The 23,018-nt window shown below is 36.7% G+C and overlaps 1 protein-coding gene across 3 annotated transcripts in view; it reads right to left on the bottom strand.

Annotated features, from left to right (window-relative positions):
- Window positions 1-3,588: 3,588 nt before the first annotated feature.
- MRPL1 (mitochondrial ribosomal protein L1) overlaps window positions 3,589-23,018 on the bottom strand; it is a 107,229-nt gene continuing 87,799 nt past the window's right edge. For all 3 annotated transcript variants that reach the window (XM_054485582.2, XM_054485585.2, XM_054485584.2), the window contains 2 exons: window positions 6,494-6,575; window positions 3,589-3,885 (listed from right to left, as the gene is read on the bottom strand). In XM_054485582.2, the coding sequence (XP_054341557.1) occupies window positions 3,767-3,885; window positions 6,494-6,575 (201 nt within the window). In that variant the 3' untranslated portion in view covers window positions 3,589-3,766. The remainder of the gene's footprint in view (window positions 3,886-6,493; window positions 6,576-23,018) is intronic.

Genomic DNA, 23,018 nt, shown 5'->3' with positions numbered 1-23,018 from the left:
TTCTAAAAGGGCATTTTATAGTTCTCTTTAACAAATATTGTGTACAGCTTTTAAAACATCAATATTTGGATCAAAGCAAGACCCAGCTTATTTTCTGCTTGTTGTAAATTAAGCAAACAGAAATAAAAAACTTTATTTTGTGAAGGAAAATTTTTCCCTTCATTTTGCTACAATAAAAACAAAATGAAGAAAAAAGATTTGATTTACTGTTCTCTAAGAAAAAAAGAGATTTAAATTTAGTAATATAGTGTGATTTTACTCTTTTTCCAGAAGCATACACTGAACAAAGCTCTAGTTAGCCAACAGGAAAAATGCTCTAATGGAAGAGTGGAGAGTAATTTATTCATAGGCCAGTTAATAAGACCCTGGAATGTTCCTGCCTAGAGCAAATTTTCCAACCATATTTCCTTATTCTGGCTTGCTCTGCTCAGTAAGTTACCTTTCTAAGACATAATAAAGTCTTTTAGTCACATCAGACCTTTTGACCCAGGAATGCCACTTCTAAAAATTAGAAAATAAATTACGCTCCAAGGATTTCTCCAAAGCACTGTAAATAATGGGGGGAAGGGGATCCTGGAGTTAGTTAAATGTACAACAATTGAGGAATGAGTCCATAAAATAGAACATCAACAGGATGGAATATTGTTCAACCATTAAAATGATGCTTTTCATATGGCATTTTAAATATAGGAAATGCTTACTTTATAACATGTGCACACACACAGATACATACACACTCACAACTGAAGACAACAAAGTACTAAAATAGTAATGCTGGTTATCCTTGAGTAATAGATTATAAGTGATTTTTAAAATATTTAATCAGTATTTTTCAATAAATTTTTCAATAACAACTTATCCATTAATTAAAAGAACATCTACAAATAGCAGAGCTTCTACTTTGTGAATTGAGATCTTCAAATAATGATTAATCTGTAAGCTTTCAAAAGACAACTGTGGGAAACAGGTAGGTATCTTTTCCTCTCCATCCTACATTACTCTTTCCTCATCCCACTCTAACTCTTCTACTTCTACTTTCTTCACATCAGCCCTCACGTAATTCATTAACTAGAAATACCAAGAAACTGAAGGCAATTGTTCAATATTTTAAAATTTTAAAGCTGTTCAATTAAATGGTTTATCTTAGAATATATATTTTTAAAAAAGAGGTAAAATAGCCCAATGGTTAAAAGAGCCTAAGGACTTTAAAATTAGATAGACCTGGGTTTAAATCTTTGTCACTTAGGAGACCTCCTACAAGTTTCACTTTCCTTATCTGTGAAATGGGAGTACCACTCTGCTCAGTGAATTGCTGTGAGGATGAAATGAGAGGATGCATCTAAAGTATAAGATGGTAGCATGCACTTGTTAGTCTGTTTTGTGTTGTTATAGCAGAATGCCTGAGAAGGTAATTTATAAAGCACAGAGATTAATTTCTTGCAGTCTGTAGGCTGGAAGATCATGATGAGCAGCTGGCTTCTAGGGATAACCTTCCTGCTGTGGTCATCCCATTGCAGAAGGCAGAAGGGGAAGAGAGGGCAAGAGGAGGTGAGTCAGGGAGGAAGAGAGAGCAAGCAAGCATGCAAGGTGTGCCCAAGAGTTCCTTGCAGTCTTAAGCCCTTTTATTATTTTTTTACAATTTGTATAAATTTAAAAGGGACAAGTACAGTTGTGTTACATGGATACATTGCTTAGTGGCGGCCTGGGCCTTTTAATGTAACTATCACCCAAATAGTGTATACTGTACTCATTAATTTCTCAACCCTCACCATCCTCCTCCCACCCTCCCTCTCTTCTGAGTCTCCAATGACTATACTCAGCATTAATCCATTCATGAGGGCAGAGCCCTCCTGACTTGTACCTCCCATGAGGCCTCATCTCCCAACACTGTTGCATTGGGGATTAAGTTTCCAACACATACTTTTTGAGGGACACATTCAAACCATAGCAGCACTCAGTAAAAGGTAACTGCTGTTATTGTTTTCTAGTAATGTTACTGCTGTTTTGGGTAAGCAACCCCTAAGTTTTAATTTTTCTGTGGAGGGAAAAAAAAGCTTAGTGGGGTACTGTGGCTATTCAGTCATTTGGACTTCTCAGATCACTAACATTTCAAAAAGAATTTGGGAGACCTATATGGAGCTGTCAAAATTTTCTTTACAAAGTAGGTATTAATCAATTTTCCCTCAAATGTCTTGTATAGCTGATGTTTTGAAACTATGCTCTTATCACTAACACACATTACAGTTAATTGTTATGTCTGAATTCTCTTTAATGGTTTCTCCTTCTGCTTGTTTCTATGAGGCTGGGAGGGTTGAACTGCATAACATCCCACATTCTGAACTGGCCTAATTATTCCCACTTGAGGTCAGTTGATTTGTCCCGCCATCTTCTGTAAACTGAGATGTAGGTCTATAAGCTTGATTAGATTTAAGCAGAACAGCCTTGGGAAGAATAAATACTTCATTGGTAGTGATGAACTTCATCTTGAAACATGTCTATTCCTTGGCCAAGTTGAGTGTGCAGATTCTGTGTGCTCTAGGCAGATTTATGGTTCCCAAGTAGATCAATGCAAAATGAATCAAAATAATTCGTGTTATTAGAAATCCAATTGTTTTAAAATCATACACTTTGTATTGTGAGAATTGTGTTACCCAGCTCTTCTTCAAAAAAGATTTTACCTTGAAAAGCTAGAGCTGGCAAGTCAACACCAAAACTAAAATAAAATGAGGCACATTAATGAAAATAAAAAAACAAAGTAGGTATTTAAACCCCACCAACAAATTCACCATCACTATTATTTCATAAAAGAAAACTCATTCAAATAATCCCTAAAAAAGTGGAAGATACTTCAAGTAATCATTCCCAAGAAAGGACAGCTGCCAACTGCATGCCAAAAATTATCCTTATTTTTTTCACTTTGTCATATATCAGTAAGCACTTAAGGATTAACATCGGTCTGCAAACTGGTACTTGATGCAAGGTGCTTTACTTCTTGGCCTGATTTTTAATCCATGAATGAAGTTGTTCTGGCTACTTCATGGGAATGTTCATTCAACAAACACTAACCAAACACTTGTTATACTATTAAGCAGAGAAATTCAGGAGCAAATGAGGTCACGTATATGAAAACACTGCATACAGTGCCTTGTAGACTGCAAAGCATCATAAAAATATGTGGTATTATTACAAATGTATATATTACATATATAATTATATAATAATATATATTACTATATATTATATATACATATACATATTATATAATTACAAATTGATTCCTAAAAAGAGATTACCCAACATACATTTTAGTGACTTAGTAATTTTCTATATTCATGCTATCACCAATAGTATTCAGAATTCTTTAGGATGCTTATTTTCCTTTTTTTTTAAAAAAAGAAAATAGTTATATTTGTGATGTAGCTCATGATTCTGCCATTTTCTGCTTTATGGGAACTGAGGATGTTACTATTCCCTCAGATGGTTATGACTCCCAAGGGAAAGTTATTAAGCTAGAAACTGCTGCTATAATTACCAGTACATAGACTCTGGATTCTAAAAAAGAAAATGTCACAGGGTCTAAAAGGCAGGTTCAGACAAAGAGAAAATTTTATTTTCTTATTCTTGAAATGACTGTACGATTTTTCAATGTTAAAGTTCACTTTCAAGTATGATCAATAACAAGACATCAAATGTAAAAATTATGCAGTTTTATCATTTTCTCCATTGCTTCTTAAACCACTGAAAGTAATTTCACAATTCAACACATTTAGGCGTCTTCTTTTTTACTTTCTTCATTTTTTACTTCTTTAGGCAACAATGGATCAATCTTCAGTAATAAACCTTCACTTGTTGAACTACGAAGGAAAGCACGTACCACAAAGGGACCTGGAAACAAAAACGAGAATCAACTTTGATTTTTATATCGCAATACCACCTCATGAGCAAATACAGTAAGTCCTCACTTAATATTGTCACTAGGTTCTTGGAAACTGTAACTTTAAGCAAAACAACTTATAAAGAAACCAATTGTACCATAGGCTAATTAATAAGAGTAAAGTTTCTAAGGCATATTTCTAGTCACAAAAATATCACCAAGCTTCTAAATAAAGAGCTCAAACACTTCTAATATTAACCATTGAAATAAATTTGAACTATAAATACATTTAAGATTAATAATAGCAATAATTATTTACCCAACTGTGGGTGAATCAGAGTGACAGGAGTCATAGTGGTGGTGACTTAAATCAAAGATTAAGTGTTTGCAAAGTGAAAACTGTAAGAAGCACCTTCTGCCACCGTGCAGTTCAAAAACAAACTAACAAATATGGTTGCCTCACTGAGTGCTTTCATACCACATCATTTATTGTCCTGCATTTGTATGATTATCATATACTTTGCCCATTTTTATTTTACAATAGTTCGTATTCATTAATTCATCTTCCAACTCCCTTATTCCAGTCCAGCGTTGTGGGAGGCCAAAGCCTATCCTGGCAGGTCAGAGCATAGGTGGGAATGATCTCCGGATAAGCAGCATCTCATTGCAGGGCACATGTACACACCCCACACACTCACTCACACCGGGACCATGTAGACATACCAATTAACCTAACATGCCCATCTTTGGGATGCGGGAGGAAACCGAAGTACCCAGAGAACCCATGCAGACATGAGGAGAACATGCAAACTCCACACAGACAGTGGCTCTGGCCAGGAATCTATTTTTTTCTTATCAATGTTATAATGAAATAACATTGAACAAAAGGATGTTATTCAAGGACCTGCTGTACAAATATACAACAGGAAAACTTGTAGAACTCATGTCATATTTTCACATGAAAAGTACTGTATTACTGAACTAATATTTTGAATTATAAGAAGGGGAAGATAGTTTCATTTCTAGAATAGAAGACAAACTAGTTGTACTCTAGAATATTAGAGATTTATCCTTGAAACTACACATACTCACTAATAATTCATTTCTCTCTTCCAGAAGGTGATCACCTAGAATTTATTTTATTGCAAAGTCAACAGTGAAGGGAGCAGGTGGTGATATTTACATTTGATGGAAATATTATAAATATTTATTTAAAACAGTCAGCACAGACGCTACCTTTGTGTTACCACACAGTTGGTAAAATTCCCTAAAAACTAAAATGCTTTTCATAAGAACAACGTTACGGGGCTTCATTTAAAATAGCAAAAAGACAGCCGGACACCGTGGCTCACACCTGTAATCCCAGCACTTTGGGAGGCCAAGGTGGGTGGATCACCTGAGGTCAGGAGTTCGAGACCAGCCCCGCCAACATGGTGAAACCCCACCGCTACTAAAAATACAAAAATTAGCTGGCATGGTGGCAGGCACCTGTAATCCCAGCTACTTGGGAGGCTGAGGCAGGAGAATTGCTTGAACCTGGGAGGCAGAGGTTGCAGTGAGCTGACATCAAACCACTGCACTCCAGCCTGGGCGACAGAGTAAGACTCCGTCTCAAAAACTAAAATAAAATGGCAAAAAGAGGATCACAACATTTAAACATGCTAAGGGGTTTCATATGAAATAGCAAAAAGAGAATAACAACATTTTGAGGATTTGCTGTCCGTCATCTACTCCTACTATTGTCTCAGAGGATCCTGTACTGAAATCAAAGTTATCTGTGGACTATAAGAATCCATACACATCCAATTACTTCATAGTATGGCCATATTTAGGACAAGAAAATTAACAAGGGTGGTATTTATTCACCAGTATGGTTAACTCCCAAAGAAGGTAAAAAATAGCTTAAGATTGTGTTTTAATTATAAACTTGGTTATAAAACTAAACCTGACAAATTCTTATCATGGTAAACCTACAAATGAATAGTCAATTGAGTATAATGGACCCTTGCTTGGCTTCAAGCATCCAAAAGTGAAATTTGTCTGAGGAAGGAATTTGAACAGCACACAACGCAATGATAAAGGAACTGGACGCCTATGTTCTAGCCTACTACACAGCTTCCGCATCTCAATTGAGTTGAGTGATTCTCTATGAGTCACCTCATTTATAAATGACTCTCACGACATAATAAAATGATCTTTCTTTCCTGTAATAAATAAATAAGATTAAAAAAACCAATTGCTAGTGCCAATGACAAAGTAAATGATCTGGTTTCAAAATATCATTTTAGAAATAATTTTAGTCCCTAACATCATTGCAAGTTTAAAGCAATCAGTTACAGTTTTCTTTCAAACTTTGCTACATTTATTAGTAGTAATAACGTGGGAATCTACAAAGGTTTCAGGATGCATTCCTTATTAATGCTAGAGAAATCCTTTGGAGAATTAAATTTTATTTATTTAATCCCTGGAAATACAAAACTTGCATGTTAACTTGATTTTTTATTTAATATTTTACATTTTGCTATTATACCTGAGTGTTAATTTGACATTTTTCTTCATATTTTACATTTTAAAGTATCACAGGGTCATAGGGAAGTCTACCCTCAGCAAACCACTTACCCAAATTCAGCGGTCTGTGCCTACAAACTTCATTAATAACTACTTGCAGATTGGCAGCTATCTGGTCACTTGACATATCCAACTGAAAGAAAATAATATACATAACATTAATGATGAGAAAGCAAGAAGATAATACAATTATTCTAGACTATTTTTCAAATATTCAACCAATGCAAATTATCTAGTAAGTGACCCTACTGTGAAAGGGGAAAACCTCTATAGTTCTTTGTTTCGAATGCCACATTTACATGTCTTCACATGTCAAGATTTAATAGATTTATAGAACATATTATAGCAAATTGAAGTTGAAGTTTTTCCACTTGAGAGTCCTTGACTTCCAAGTAATTTCCCTGAAGCATATCTTGGAGCAGAATACATCATTCCCTACACCCACCCCGCAAGAAAACAGTGATATTTTCTCATAAAGTTTGTTGATTCAGAGGAAACTAAGAAAATGTTTAGAAATCAATGTTTTCATGAGTCCAAAATAAAACTGCTTGCTACATGCATTCAGACAATACATATCTCACACAGAGACAATTTCAGGATGTTGTGCTAACATTGTAATTTTTCAAACACTCTATGCAATAACAATTATCTTGTCATTTAGCAGTAAGTAAATATACAGTGAATGAGTTCTATTCATAAAATCCTAAACCCAAATTACACCCTTGAAAAGTCTTTGTGTTTATTATTCAAATTCAATTACTCTTATTCTTCCTAAATATTCCAGTTAAAATCCGTTATATTACATTCAAATGTTTATAGGATTTTGCACTGTGCCAAATAAATCAATTTTTAAAAGTTCATGGCTGGGCACGGTAGCTCATGCCTGTAATCCCAGCACTTTGGGAGGCCAAGGCAGGCAAATCACCTGAGGTCAGGAGTTTGAGACCTGCCTGGCCAACACGGTGAAACCCTGTCTCTATTAAAAATACAAAACTTAGCCAAGTGCGGTGGCAGATGCCGGTAATCCCAGCTATTCGGAAGGCTGAGGCAGGAGAATCGCTTGATCCCAGGAGGCAGAGGTTGCAGTGAGCTGAGATAGTGCCACTGCTCTCCAACCTGGGCGACAAGAGCGAAACTCTGTCTCAAAAAAAAAGAAGAAGAAGATTCATATAAAATTATAGTAGCTTAACAGGCAAAATTTATACAGTACAACAGTTGAAGTTCAAACAAGATTTCTGTTTTCCAAAGACTCTGAGAGCACTGTGAGAAATGTCCCTCGCATAAGCATAAAGAGAATTCCTCCTAAAAAAATCCTTTTATCATCATCCAACAGCATTTATTCAACACCCACTTGGGCATGATGCAGTACCAAATCCTAAATGAGAAAGGTTGGACATTACTGCAGGAATTCTCACATTATGCCAATCCTTAAGTAGAAGTTCTGAGAGGAAAAAAAATAAAAGCAATGCTTAGTTCACCTTATTAAGTCCATACACCATACAGACTTTAATTTACATTGAAGCAAGTAGCTCACTGGCAGGGAAGGCACCTTACATATTTTATGTTGAAAAATAAAAAAGAAAAGGCTAAAGGCATCAGCATGTTTCCCTGTCTTCAATTCCCCTCTTAATTCTCTACTTTACCTCAAATTGTCCTTTTTTCTATTATCAACTGAAGTAACCACCACAGCTCTAATCAATTCTATAACCCCTGCTAAGGACCTATACCTACTTTAAATTTGGAAAAGAGATAAAGAAAAAGCAAGGTTTCCAACCTATCTTTTTAAACAGTTATAATCTATATTGGTATATTATATACATTAAACTTCTCAGATTTTTGTAACTATACTTTCTGCAGCTTTATACTGCCATTCCTATAGCAAGCTAAAATGACAATGTATGTTTCAGAAATATAAAACAATTATGTTCCCTGCAACTTTCATGATTAGGATGGTTTCAATGATTTTATCAATTTAAGTTTAAAAAAAACCCACAAAAATGTTTTAAAACACAGTTTATACTTTTATTCAAATTTTAGCATCTTTAATATATGGTACTGTGCCCTCTACTGAATTTTAAAATATATGTATAGCTATAATACTTTTTATTTTAGATACTGTGCAAAATTATGGAAATATTACATATCTCATAGGCATTACTGTGATTATTTAATTGGCTAATGACAAGATAGATAGCTGTGTAGACAAACAAAATGTATATGTGCATGAGTTTTATCAAAACTTGCAAACGAAATTCATTTGAGGTGACAATGATCTAGAGAGAACTCAGGAAAGCAAACTTGCAAGGTTTTCTGCCTACTTCTCAGTTAGTCTGCACTTCCAATAGTGCTTTCCCATGTAATAACATTTTGTGGTCTTAAGGAGGCGGGATGACTACTTCGAGGAGATAATATTATCCATTATATTACCAATAGCACATTATATGATTTGGTACAGCAAGGGAAAAACAAACAGGGACACGGTTGATCTTGAAGGGGATATAGGACTATGTTAAGCACCATATTTGTGCCTGTGTATATGTGTGTATTTGAATATATAACAGTCACAAAACTATATATGTTTAACTAAAGTGATTATCCACTAGAAGACAAAACAGTTATTCCTTACTCTGGAGCATACATGTTTTCAAACAAAAGACCGCTTTACTGAATCTTACTGTCTGCTTAGCATCCGTTATTATGTCGGAAACCATTCCCTAAGCAGACTAGATGGGAAGACTTCTACAAAAGATGTCAGGGTAGTGGCTCAGTGGACACAGGTGAACTTTATGTCTCTATCTCTGTTTTAACACTCAGATTTTCCTTTTTTGTGTAATTCCTAACCTTTTTATTCAATAACTTTCTTATCATTATGAGAAAACTAAAAATCAGTGGTTCTTAACCTTTTTTTTTTTTTTGTCCCATTGAGATGCACATGTCATAATTCATCTCAAGGCAAAATGTAATCACAAGCATGTCCAAGCCAGTGATTCTTAAACATTTTTAGGTCACTGAGTCTTGCTACAGAAAAATGCACATAAAGAACTTAGTCTACACTACCAGGGTCTTCATAGATTCTCTGATTTAAAAGAAAGGGGATAAAAGAAGAAAGACTCCTGGGGAAAGTGTCTGAGTTAAAAAGGATCCCTGGACCACACTCTGACAACCACTACTACAGAGGTTAGTCTGTCCAAATATTTTGGAGGACTAAGGATTGTTGTGGGAAGTCAGGGACCTTGAACGGAGGGGAGGGACTGGCTGGAGCTGTGGCAGAGGAACATAAATTGTGAATATTTCATTTTAATATGGACATATATCAGTTCCCAAAATTAATACTTTTATAATTTCTTATACCTGTCTTTACTGCAATCTCTGAATATAAATTGTGAAGATTTCATGGACATTTATCAGTTCCCAAATAATACTCTTATAATTTCTTACATCTGTCTTACTTTAATCTCTTAATCCTGTTATCTTCGTAAGCTGAGGATGTACGTCACCTCAGAACCACTGTGATGACTGCATTAACTGTACAAATTGATTGTAAAACATGTGTGCTTAAACAATATGAAATCAGTGCACCTTCAAAAAGAACAGAATAACAGCGATTTTAGGGAACAAGGGAAGACAACCATAAGGTCTGACTGCCTGCGGGGTCAGGCAGAATAGAGCCATATTTTTCTTGCAGAGAGCCTATAAACGGATGTGCAAGTAGGAACAATATCGCTCACTTCTTTTAAATATTAAGACCCTAGGAAAAGAATTGCATTCCTGGGGGAAGGTCTATAGATGGCCGCTCTGGAAGTGTCTGTCTTATGCGGTTGAGATAAGGACCGAAATACACCCTGGTCTCCTGCAGTACCCTCAGTCTTATTAGGGTGGAGGAAAAAACCCCACCCTGGTGAATTTGAGGTCAGACCAGTTCTCTTCTCTCGAAACCTGTTTTATGTTGTTTAAGATGTTTATCAAGACAATACGTGCACAGCTGAACATAGACCCTTATCAGGAGTTTTTGATTTTGCCCTTTGCCTTGTGATCTTTGCTTTGCCCTTTGCCTTGTGATCTTTATTGGCCTCAGAAGCATGTGATCTTTGTTCTCCTTTTTGCCCTTTGAAGCATGTGATCTTTGTGACCTACTCCCTGTTCATACAACCCCTCCCCTTTTGAAGTCCTCAATAAAAACCTGCTGGTTTTGTGGCTTAGGTGGGCATCACGGTCCTACCGACACGTGATATCACCCCTAGAGGCCCAGCTGTAAAATTCCTCTCTTTGTACTCTTTCTCTTTCTCAGCCGGCCAACACTTATGGAAAATAGAAAGAACTTACGATGAAATATTGGGGGCAGGTTCCCCCGATAAAGGATTACAGTGTGAATAAAGGATTTTTACAATCTTACAGAAGACAGAACTTAAAAAAAAAAAAAGCAAAGTACACATACATGATTTTTAAACAACCACATGCTCCTTCTAACGTGGCAGCTTCTATTACTATAACTGTTCTGATAGTCTCTAGATGACTAATCACCTTTGACTGAAAAGTGAAGAGAGGACTGCTGCTTTGGATAAGCACTTGTTAGACCAGTTGTCCTCCAAAATCTCTTCCAAATGTAATATTCTAAGACTATATAAAGTGTGGCCTGGCAGACAGCTTTTGAAGATAGGCCAAAACTCTTAATTTCCATGACTCCTAACAGTCTAAACCAAGAAAAGAAAGGTTATCTGTATGTCTCCTACATAACACAAAGTAGTAGTAGTAATAATAATAATAATAATTGATGGTGCAGCTCTGTTTATTGGGTACTTACTTTGGACCAAACTCTGAGTGTTCACATAGATATTCTTATTCATTTCTCCCAAGAACCCTATGAGGTAGGTGCTATTATTATCCTTTATTTACACTTATAAACTGAGACTCAGAAAACTCTGTAACTTATTCATGAGCACACACATGGTAAGGAGTGGCCAAGTAGCTACGTGTCTGAGCACTTAAGGCAGACAAACCCCACTTCCACCACCTTACTAGCTTATGACTCTGGACACAGCTATTACAAGTTCGTGATCTTTATATAAGGAAAATGAAGTATCAGTTGTCTGAGAAACACAATTGAGCATGTTGTATATACTAAGGGGAGAAAAAGGGAAACTAAGTGAAACACTAAAAGAATATACATTTAAGATGGAAAAATAAGAATTTTTCTCTCTGCCTAATGAATCCTTTAGTACCTTCCTAATTTTTAGATGTTAATACCATACAACTTAGCAACATTTACTTAACCCCCACTCTGTCAAGCAACACATGGAACCAGGAACAGAAAGATGAGTAAAGATACAAACCTCGCCCTTGAGATTACAATCTAGACACTAAAACACAACATAAGAAATACCACTTTATATGAAAAAAGTGCTACAAGGGCACAGAGGAAGAAGTAATCGACATGGAAGGCTTTACTCATCACGAAAAAAGGTAGTACCTAAGCCGAGTCTTAAAGGATGGAGAATTTTGAAGGACAAAGAGGATCTTCTAGGCAGAGGGACCAGCATAAGGTAATGTGAGACAAAGGTGGATCAGGAAAGCCCACAGACCCTTTGAAGGAAGCGGATTGCTCCGACAGGCCCCAGAGACAGCTGAAAAACTGTGCTGCTATCCATGGCTGTGAGACCTGAAGACAGTTCACATCACAGTACTCTGTGCAGACATGCCCCAGTACCAGCCTGGAGCCTGGTAACTCTGCTGGGTGGCCAGATCCAGAAGAGAAATAACAATCACTACAGTTTGGCTCTCAGGAAGCCCCATCCCTAGGGGAAGGAGGGGAGCACTACATCAATGGAACACCTGGTGGGACAAAAGAATCTGAACAGCAGCCCTTGAGCCTCAGAACTTCCCTCTGACATAGTCTGCCCAAATAAGAAACCAGAAAAACAATTGTGATAATGTAACAAAACCAAAGTTCTTAAAAATCCCCCTAAAAGATCACACTAGCTTATCAGCAATGGATCGCAATGGATCCAAACCAAGAAGAAATCCCTGAATTGCCAGGAAAAGAATTCAGAAGGTCGATTATTAAGCTAATCAAGGAGGCACCAGAGAAAGGTGAAGTCTAGCTTAATGAAATAAAAAATGTGATACAAGATATAAAGGGAAAAATGTTCAGTGAACTAGACAGCATAAATAAAAAATAATCACAACTTCCGGAAATGAAGGACACACTTAAAAGAAATGCAAAATGCACTGTAAAGTCTCAGCCATAGAATCGAACAAGCAGAATAAAGAATTTCAGAGCTCGAAGACAAGATTTTTGAATTAATCTACAAAGAAAAAGAAAAGAGAATCAAAATAAATAAATAAACAAAGCCTCCAAAAAGTTGGGATTATGTTAAATGACCAAAACTAAGAATAACTGGTGTTCCTGAGGAAGAAAAGAAATCTAAAAGTTTGAAAAACATATTTGAGGGAATAATCAAGGAAAACTTCCCAGTGTGGTTAGAGATTTAAATACATAGCAGCTCAAAGAACACCTGAGAAATTTATCGCAAAAAGATCATTGCCTACACACGTAGTCATCAGGTTATCCAAAGCCAAGATGAAGGAAAGGATCTTAAAAGCTGTGAGGAAAAAGCACCAGGTAACCTAAAAAAGGAAAACCCATCAGATTAACAGATTTCTCCACAGAAACCCTACAAGCTAGAAGGGATTAGGGCCCCATCTTCAGCTTCCTTAAAAAAAAAAATTATTGGCCAATAATTTTGCATCCAGTGAAACTAATCTTCATAAATGAAGGAAATATACAACCTTTTTCAGACAAACAAATGCTGAGAGAATTTGCTACTACCAAACCAGCACTACAAGAACTGCTAAAAGGAGCTCTAAATCTTGAAACAAATCCTTGAAATACACCAAAATGAACCTCCTTAAAACATAAATCTCACAGGACCTATAAAACAAGGACATAATAAATTTTAAAAAAGGATATCAGGCAACAAATAGCACAATGAATAGAATAGTACCTCACATCTCAATACTAATGTTGAATGTAAGTGGTCTAAATGCTCTACTTAAAAGATACAGAATAGCAGAATGGATAAGAATTAACCAACCAAGTATCTGCTGTCTTCAAGAGACGCACCTAACACATAAGGACTCAAATCAACTTAAGGTAAAGAGGTGGGAAAAAATTAATCCATATAAATGGACACCAAAAGTGAGCAGGAGTAGCTATTCTTATATCAGACAAAACAAACTTTAAAGCAACAGCAGTTAAAAAAGACAAAGACATTATATTTTGACATTATATAAAAACAAAAGAACTTGTCCAACAGGAAAATATCACAATCCTAAATATATATGCATTAACGCTGGAGCTCCCAAATTTATAAAACAACTACTACTAGACCTAAGAAAGGAGATAGACAGCAACACAATAATAGCGGCAGATTTCAAAACTCCACTGACAGCACTAGACAGGCCATCAAGACAGAAAGTCAACGAAGAAACAATGGATTTAAAATACACCCTAGATCAAATGAGCTTAACAGATATTTACACAACATTCTACCCAACAACTGCAGAATATACATTCCATTCATCAGCACATGGAACAGTCTCCAAGATAGATCATAGGATAGGCCATAAAACAAGTCTCAATAAATTTAAGAAAACTGAAATTACATCAAGTACTCTCTCAGACCACAGTGGAATAAAAGTAGAAATCAACTCCAAAAGGAACCCTCAAAACTGTAGAAATTAAACAGCCTGCTCCTGAATGATGATAGGGTTAACAATAAAATCAAGATGGAAATTAAAAAATTCTTTGAACTGAACGATAATAGTGACACAACCTATCAAAATCTTTGGGATTCAGTAAACAGAGTGCTAAGAGGAAAGTTCATAGCCTTCAATGCCACATCAAAAAATCTGAAAAAGCAAAAACAGACAATCTAAAGTCACACCTCAAAGAACTAGAGAAACAAGAATAAACCAAACCCAAACCCAGCAGAAGAAAAGAAATAACCAAGATCAGAGCAGAACTAAATGCAATGGAAACAAACAAACAAAAAACAATACAAAAGATAAATGAAACAAATGGATGGTTCTTTGAAAAGATAAATAAAATCGATAGATGATTACCAAGATTAATGAAGAAAAAGAGAAAATCCAAATATGCTCAATTAGAAATGAAACAGGAGATATTAAAACTGATACCACAGAAATACAAAAGATCATTAAAGACTACTCTGATACTTTTACGCACATAGAAAACCTAGAAGAGATGGATAAATTCCTGGAAGTAGACAACCCTCCTAGATTAAACCAGGAAGAAATAGAAACTCTGAACAGACCAATAATAAGCAGTGAGGTTGAAATGGTTAAAAACAACAACAACAACAAAACTGCCAACAAAAAATTCCAGGACCAGATGAATTCACAGCTGAATTATATCAGACATTCAAAGAAGAACTGGTACTGATCCTGCTGACACTATTCCACAAGACAGAGAAATAGGGAATCTTCCCTAAATTGTTCTATGAAGCCAATATCACCCTAATACCAAAACCAGGAAAGAACATAACAAAAAATGAAAACTACAGATCAATATCTCCGACGAATATAGATGCAAAAATCCTTGTTTCTTTTTTTTTTTTTTTTTTTTTTTGAGACAGAGTTTTGCTCTTTTTACCAAGGCTGGAGTGCAATTGCGTGATCTTGGATCATGGCAACCTCTGCCTCCCGGGTTCAAGTGATTCTCCTGCCTCAACCTCCCAAGTAGCTGGGATTACAGGCATGTGACACCACGCCCGGCTAATTTTGTATTTTTAGTAGACATGGGGTTTCACTATGGTGGACAGGGTGGTCTTGAACTCCTGACATCAGGTGATCCACCCACCTCAGTCTCCCAAAGTGCTAGGATTACAGGCACCGCTAGGATTGAGCCACCGCGCCCAGCCTATAGATGCAAAAATCCTTAACAAAATACTAGCTGACCAAATCCAACAGTATATCAAAAAGATAATCCACTATCACCTGGGTTTCATATCAGGATGCAGGGATAGTTTAAAATACACAAGTTAATAAATGTGATACACCACATAAAGAGAATTAAAAACAAAAATCACATGATCATTTCAATAGATGGAGAAAAAAGCATTTAACATAAGTCAGCATCCCTTAATGATTAAAACCCTCAGCAAAATCAGCATAGATGGGACACACCTTAATGTAATAAAAGCCATGATGACAAACCCACAGCCAACAAAATACTGAATGGGGAAAAGTTGAAAACTTGAACCCTGAGAACTGGAACAAGACAAGGAGGATGCCCGCTCTCACCACTTCTATTTGACATTGTACTGGAAGTCCTAGCCAGAGCAATTAGACAAGAGAAAGAAAAAAAGGGCATCCAAATCAATACAGAGGAAGTCAAATTGTCACTGTTTGCTGATGATATGATCATATACCTAGAAAACCCTAAAGACTCCTTCAAAAAGCTCCTATAACTGAAAAATGAATTCAGCAAAGTTTCAAGATACAAAATTAATGTAAACAAATCAGTAGGTCTGCTATACACCAACAGCAACCAAGCTGAGAATCAAGTCAAGAACTCAACCCCCTTTACAATAGCTCCAAAACATAAAACAAAATACTTAGGAGTATACCTAACCAAAGAGGTAAAAGACCTCTACAAGGAAAACTACAAAACACTGCTGAAAGAAATCATAGACAACACCCACAAATGGAAACATATCCCATGCTCATGGACGGGCAGAATCAATATTGTGAAAATGACCATACTGTCAAAAGCAATATACTAGTGCAACTCCTATCAAAATACCGACATCATTCTTCACAGAACTAGAAAAAAAAATCCTAAAATTTATATGGAACCAAAATAAGCCCACATAGCCAAAGCAAGACTAAGCAAAAAGAACAAATCTGGAGGCATCATATTACCTGACTTCAAACTATACTATAAGGCCATAGTCACCAAAACAGCATGGTACTGATATAAAAATAGGCACATAGACCAATGGAACAGAATAGAGAACCCAGAAATAAGACCAAATACTTACAGCCAATTCATCTTTGACAAAGCAAACAAAAACATAAAGTGGAGAAAGGACACCCTATTCAACAAATAGTGCTGGGATAATTGGCAAGCCACATGTAGAAGAATGAAACTGGATCTTCATCTCTCACCTTACACAAAAATCAACTCAAGATGGATCAAGGACTTAAAATCTAAGACCTGAAACTATAAAAATTCTAGAAGATAACATTGGAAAAATGTTTTAGACATTGGCTTAGGCAACAACTTCATGTCCAAAAAACCCAAAAGCAAATGCAACAAAAACAAAGATAAATAGATGGAACTTCATTAAACTAAAAAGCTTCTGCACAGCAAAAGAAACAATCAGCAGACTAAACAGACAACCCAAAGAGTGGGAGAAAATCTTTGCAATCTATACATCAGACAAAGGACTAATATCCAGAATCTAGAAGAAACTCAAAGAAATTGGGAAGAAAAAAAACAAACAATCCCATCAAAAAGAAGGCTAAGGACATGGAGAGACAATTCTCAAAAGAAGACACACAAATCCCAACAAACATGAAAAATGCTCAACATCACTAATGATCAGGGAAATGCACATCAAAACCACAATGCAATACCACCTTACCCTGCAAGAACAGCAACCTGGATGGAATTGGAGACCATTTTTCTAAGTGAAGTAACTCAGGAATGGAAAACCAAACATCGTATGTTCTCACTCATAAGAGGGAGCTAAGCTATAGGATGCAAAGGCATAAGAATGATATAGTGGACTTTGGGGAATCAGGGGAAAGCGTGGGAGGGGAGTGAGGGATAAAAGACTACACTTTGGGTGCAGTGTACACTGCTCGGGTGATGAGTGTACCAAAATCTCAGAAATCACCACTAAAGAACTTACTCCTGTAACCAAACACCACCTGTTCCCCAAAAACTGATTGAAATAAAAAAATAAAAGGTGGATCAGGGGACCATGAGGTAGTTCATTGTATCTAGGTCTAGGGTTACGAACTCAGATGCCTACAGTGGCCAAAGTGGGAAACATGTACAAGTGAGGAGGACTGGGTTTAGGTGCATATGCTTATACCATGTGTGTGATACAGGTTGTGCTGAGGTGGAGAGCAAACACTAGGGGTGGAGACGGCAGAGTTGCTACAACTAAGGGTTAGCAGACTGAGGGCTGTGGGGCCAGTGTCCTCAGAACTCCTGATTTGTCAAGAACAGCTAAAAATCTGGATTTTTATGGGATACGGTCCAGTATTTAAATCCTGATTCAATAAGACAAAACAAACCACCACCACCACTATTTGGGCCCAAAAAAGTAAGACCAGTGGCCAAATTCAGCCTGCAAGCTGCCATTTGTAACTCTGGTCTTCCAGTTGCACAACTGAAAACAGCAGGAAATACTGAATTTGAACCAGAGGGAGTGATCTGAAACTAGGTTGCAAAGGGATTTAAAGGTAAAGATCTTAGAAAATACCCCGTCAGCAGTGAAAAGCCATTTGATGTTTCTAAGCAGATAAATGGTATATCTCATCTATGTTTTAGAAAGAATTCTAGAAGAGTATGAAACAGAAGTTGGCATACTTTCTTTGTAATTGGTAAGGCAGTAAATATTTTAGGCTTTGCAGGGCAAATGGCCTCTGTCACAATTCTTCCATTTCTGCTGCTCTGGTGTAAAAGAAATCATAGACAATACATAAATGAGCACAGTTGTATTCTAACAAAACTTTCTTTACAAAAACAGGTGGAGAGCTGGATTTGGTTTGCTGACTCCTGGGACAGAAGACAGACTGAAGGATGTCTGAGGAAATGAATGAGTAAAAGCCACCATTTTTGTTTTGTAAGTTTTTGCTATAGCAGAAGCATTTTTTGTTTTGTTTTTTTAAAGAAAGCTTTGTTGGATCCTGATAGACTTCTGGTTTCCTACTATGTATCTATTATGCAGTTGAGACTTAGGGTTTCCTACTATGTATCTACTATGCAGTTGTCTGGCTAAGAAATGCATTGTCATTAAAAAATTTTTAAAATGCTTAGCAATGGTTTCAGTAGCTGATATAAACTTTATATATGCATTTGAAACAAGTTTCTTCAAGATTCACAATGAAGACTCAAATCTGAAAGGAAAAAAGGCATTCAGTACCATATATTCTAAAGAAAGATGCCAACAATTAAGGCCACCAAAAAGGTCCTACCATAATCAACACCCAACCCAAGAGGCAGCAGAAGCCAAGTGAGGAGGAAAGTCTCCAAGAGGTTCATCTGTAAAGACTGGGTGGTACCTGCAGGAAGGAGAGACTGAATGACTGAACATGTGCTATATGAAGGAAATCAAACCACCCAAAATGCGGACCACAAATATGGGCGGGGACATAGAGGCATTTAGGTTTTCCCCCTTAATCTCCTCTTTAGGCATCTACCCCAGAACAGTTAGGCCTGGAAAAGGCACTGGGGGCCAGGTACTTAGAACTGAGTATTCTAAGATCAAACCTGGGAGGCTGAAATCGCAATAAGCGCTCCCCACTTCAGGACCCACAAGCCATCAAAGCCTGGCTCCAAATTAGTCAAGGGAAATCTCTGGATATGAGATTAGAGTTTTGAACTGGAACATAGGCACTGGAACTATGAGATCTGTCTAGTATGTGTGCGTCTAACAGCGAAGGGAAGTAGTACAGGGCACAGTTGAAATAGAATGAAGAAAATGATGTCATGTTTATACCCACTAAATTCACCTTTCTTCTTTTTTTTTTGAGACAGCATTTTACTCTGTCACCCAGACTGGAGTGCAATGACACTAACACACTTCATTACAGCCTCGGCCTCCTGGCCTCAAGCAATCTTCCCATCTCAGCCCCTCAAGTAGCCAGGACCACAGGCATGCACCACCACGCTGGGCTAATTTTTTAAATTTTTGTAGAGATGGGGTCTCACCTTGCTGCCCAGGCTACTCTTGAACTCCTTGGCTCAGACGATTCTCCCATCTCGGCCTCCCAAAGTGCTGGGATTACAGGCATGAGCCATCGTACCTTGTCTAAATTCAGATTTTTTAATAAACAATGACACATTTATACATAGACACAGAATGCATTGTGTGTATGAGAGCCTTGAATTTATGTTCATTAGAATATTTATAATAACGAGATATTAGAAACAGGAGTTGGCATACTTTCTTTGTAAATGGTAAGGCAGTAAAAATTTTAGGCTTTGCAGGCCAAATGGCCTTCTTCCACTTCTGCTGTTCTGGTGCAAAAGAAATCATAGACAATACATAAATGAGCACAGTTGTATTCTAACAAAACTTTCTCTACAAAAACAGGTGGAGAGCTGGATTTGGTTTGCTGACTCCTGGGACAGAAGACAGACTGAAGGATGGCTGAGGAAATGAATGAGTAAAAGTCACCATTTTTGTTTTGTAAGTCTTTGCTATAGCAGAAGCATTTTTTGTTTTGTTTTGTTTTGTTTTTAAAGAAAGCTTTGTTGGATCCTGATAGACTTCTGGTTTCCTATGTATCTATTACGCCCAACAAAAGAAATAAAGTTGAATAAATAATTATATATCTACATAATAGGTTATGAAACAGCTATTAAAATACTTTGCAAGGATTTTAATGACATGGGAAAGTGTTCAAGATAGTGTTAAAGGGAAAAGAATACGAAACTCAATATATAATAGCAATTACATAAAAAAAAATACATCCATACAGAAAGAGCAGTAACAAAAAGTACTAAAATGGTGAATGATTACAGGAATTTTGAATGATTTTTGTATTCTTACCTAGACAATTCAGTATTTTCTAAATATTTCATTATGTGCATTTATTACCTCTTAATAAAAAAAATTAGTTTTAGTTTAGCATTTAAAATTATTTAAACTAGCCCTTTAAGATGCTATAAAATGCAAGACAGAGTTAACTTTTTTTTTTTTTTTTTGAGACATAGTCTTGCTCTGTCGCCCAGGCTGGAGGGCAGTGGCGCGATCTTGGCTCACTGCAACCTCTGCCTCGCAGGTTCAAGTGATTCTCCTGCCTCAGCCTCCCAAGTAGCTGGGACTACAGGTGTGCACCACCACGTCTGGCTAATTTTTTGTATTTTTACTAGAGACAGGGTGCACCTGGCCCACAGTTTACTTTTTAATGAAGATATAAAGCAATATAAGAATTATTCTCGGCTGGGCACAGTGGCTCACACCTGTAATCCCAGCACTTTGGGAGGCCAAGGCAGGCGGATCAGCTGAGGTCAGGAGTTCGAGACCAGCTTGCCCAACATGGCGAAACCCTATCTCTACTAAAAATACAAAAAATTAACCAGGTATGGTGGTGGGCACCTGTAATACCAGCTACTCATGAGGCCGAGGGCAGGAGAATCGCTTGAATCTGGGAGGCAGAGGCTGCAGTGAGCCGAGATGCGCCACTGCACTCCAGCCTGGGCAACAGAGTGAGACTCCGTCTCAAAAAGAAAAAAAAAAAAAAGAATTATTCTCACTGTTGATCTAGGGGCATAAACTGAAACCCCTGCCTGACCACCACTACAGCTCCTAACAAGCTAATTATGTTGTTATATGTTTACATATTTTTTAAATTACATTTTTAAAATCGAAAGACAGTAAAATTAACATTTTGGGGGGTGTATCTTTTGAAACTCATGCATACATTCAAGTAATGACCACTCCAAAACAGGATACAGAATCCAAAAAATTCCCTCATGTGATTTCTCTCAGGCACAAACACCATCCACTCCTGACTCCTGGTAACCACTTATTTACTAGTGTTCTTTTTGAAAATGTCATATAAACAAAATAACAGTATATAACCCATTAAACAATAACACCCCATTGCCCCCTTCCTCCAGCCCCTGGCAATCACCATTCTACTTTCTATCTCTACAAATTTCACTGTTATATGTACCTTATACAAGTGGAATGATACAATATTTGTCCTTTTGTGACTGGCTTATTTCACATAACAAAATGTTCTCAAGGTTCATGCATGTTGTAGCATGCGTCAATTTCCTTCATTTTTAAAGGCTGATACTATTGCATTCCATGTGTGTGCTGCACTTTATCCATTCATCTGTTAATTGTCATATGGGCTGCTTGTACCTTCTGGCTCCTGTGAATGCTACTGTGAACATGGGTATGCCATCGTCTGTTCAAGTCCCTGCTTTGAATTCTTTTGAGTATGTATCTAGAAGTAGATTTGGTGGATCATATAATTCTATGTTTAATTTTTTGAGAATTGCCATATTTTTCATGGCGGCTATGGTATTTTACATTCCCATTAGCAATAAATAAGAGTTCCAATTTCCCTATATGCTCGCCAACACTTGTTATTTTATTTTTTTAAATAATAGCCATCCTACAGAGTATGAAGGGGTATCTCATTGTGATTTGAATTTGCATTTTCCTGACAGCTAATAATGTTATGTGTTTATTGTCCATTTGTATATCATCTTTGGAGAGATATGTATTCAGGTTCTGTGCTCCTTTCAAAATTGAGTTATTTATCTTTTTATCATTGAATTGTAAAAGTTATTTATGTACTGTAGATTCAAGTCTCATATCACATATATGATTTCCAGATATTTTCTCCCATTCAGTGGGTTGCCTTTGTGCTCTATTGATAATGTCATTTAATGCACAAAAGTTTTAAATTTGGATGAAGTCCAATTTATCTTCTACTTCTTTTGTTGTCTGTGCTTTTGGTGTCAGTAAGTAACCATTTCAGATTGGCCTCTTTCACTTAAGTTACAGTACAAAACCCTTTGAGATTCTAAGTTGCTGTGTCTATACAACAGCTCATACCTTTTTTATTGCTGAGTAAAATTCCACTGTATGATGCATCAGAGATTTTTTCACATGTAGGAAAACATCTATGAACAAAACTGGGTTTTTCCAGCTTTTAATAATTATCAATAGAGTTACTGTAAACATTTGTGTTCAGATATCTGTGTGAATGTAGGTTTTCATTTCACTTTAAATTTTTCATTGTGTGGAGTTAAAAACCCACAGTAGAATTGCTGGGACATAAGGTAAATGTATGATGAGCTTTACAAGATACAACTGTTTTCCACAGTGGCTGTATTATTTTGCATTCCTACTTGAAATGTATGAGAGTTACAGTTTCTCTGTAATCCTGCCATTATTTCTTTAAGTAATTTTCTGTACCACGCTTCTTCTTTCCTTCTGGAACTCCACTGATGTGAAAGTTAGATCTTTTGTTACTACCCCACAGGACCCTCAGGCTCTCTTCATTTTTTTCCAGTCTTTTGCCTCTCTGCTTTTCAGATTGGAAAATTTCTATGATCTTAGAGTTCCCTGACTCTCCGCTGTCATCTCCATTTATTTCGTCTCCAGGAGTTTATAGTTTTATGAGATCACTTTTCCAAGTTCCACACTCTGCTTGATCTCCCCCATACTTCTGGGTTCCCTGAGGCTCACCTTTTCAGCTCTGCCAAGAAAGCTGGGGCTTTATTTACCCAGTTCTAACACTTTTTGCAACCAAATGTTTCTCCACTGAGGGTCAACTAGCCCTCAGAGGACAA

Source organism: Pongo pygmaeus, chromosome 3, assembly GCF_028885625.2.
Source record: "Pongo pygmaeus isolate AG05252 chromosome 3, NHGRI_mPonPyg2-v2.0_pri, whole genome shotgun sequence".
NCBI classification, from domain to species: Eukaryota; Metazoa; Chordata; class Mammalia; order Primates; family Hominidae; genus Pongo; species Pongo pygmaeus.
The sequence above is the reverse complement of the archived record's forward strand: the minus strand, read 5'-3'. Positions and strand labels throughout refer to the sequence as shown.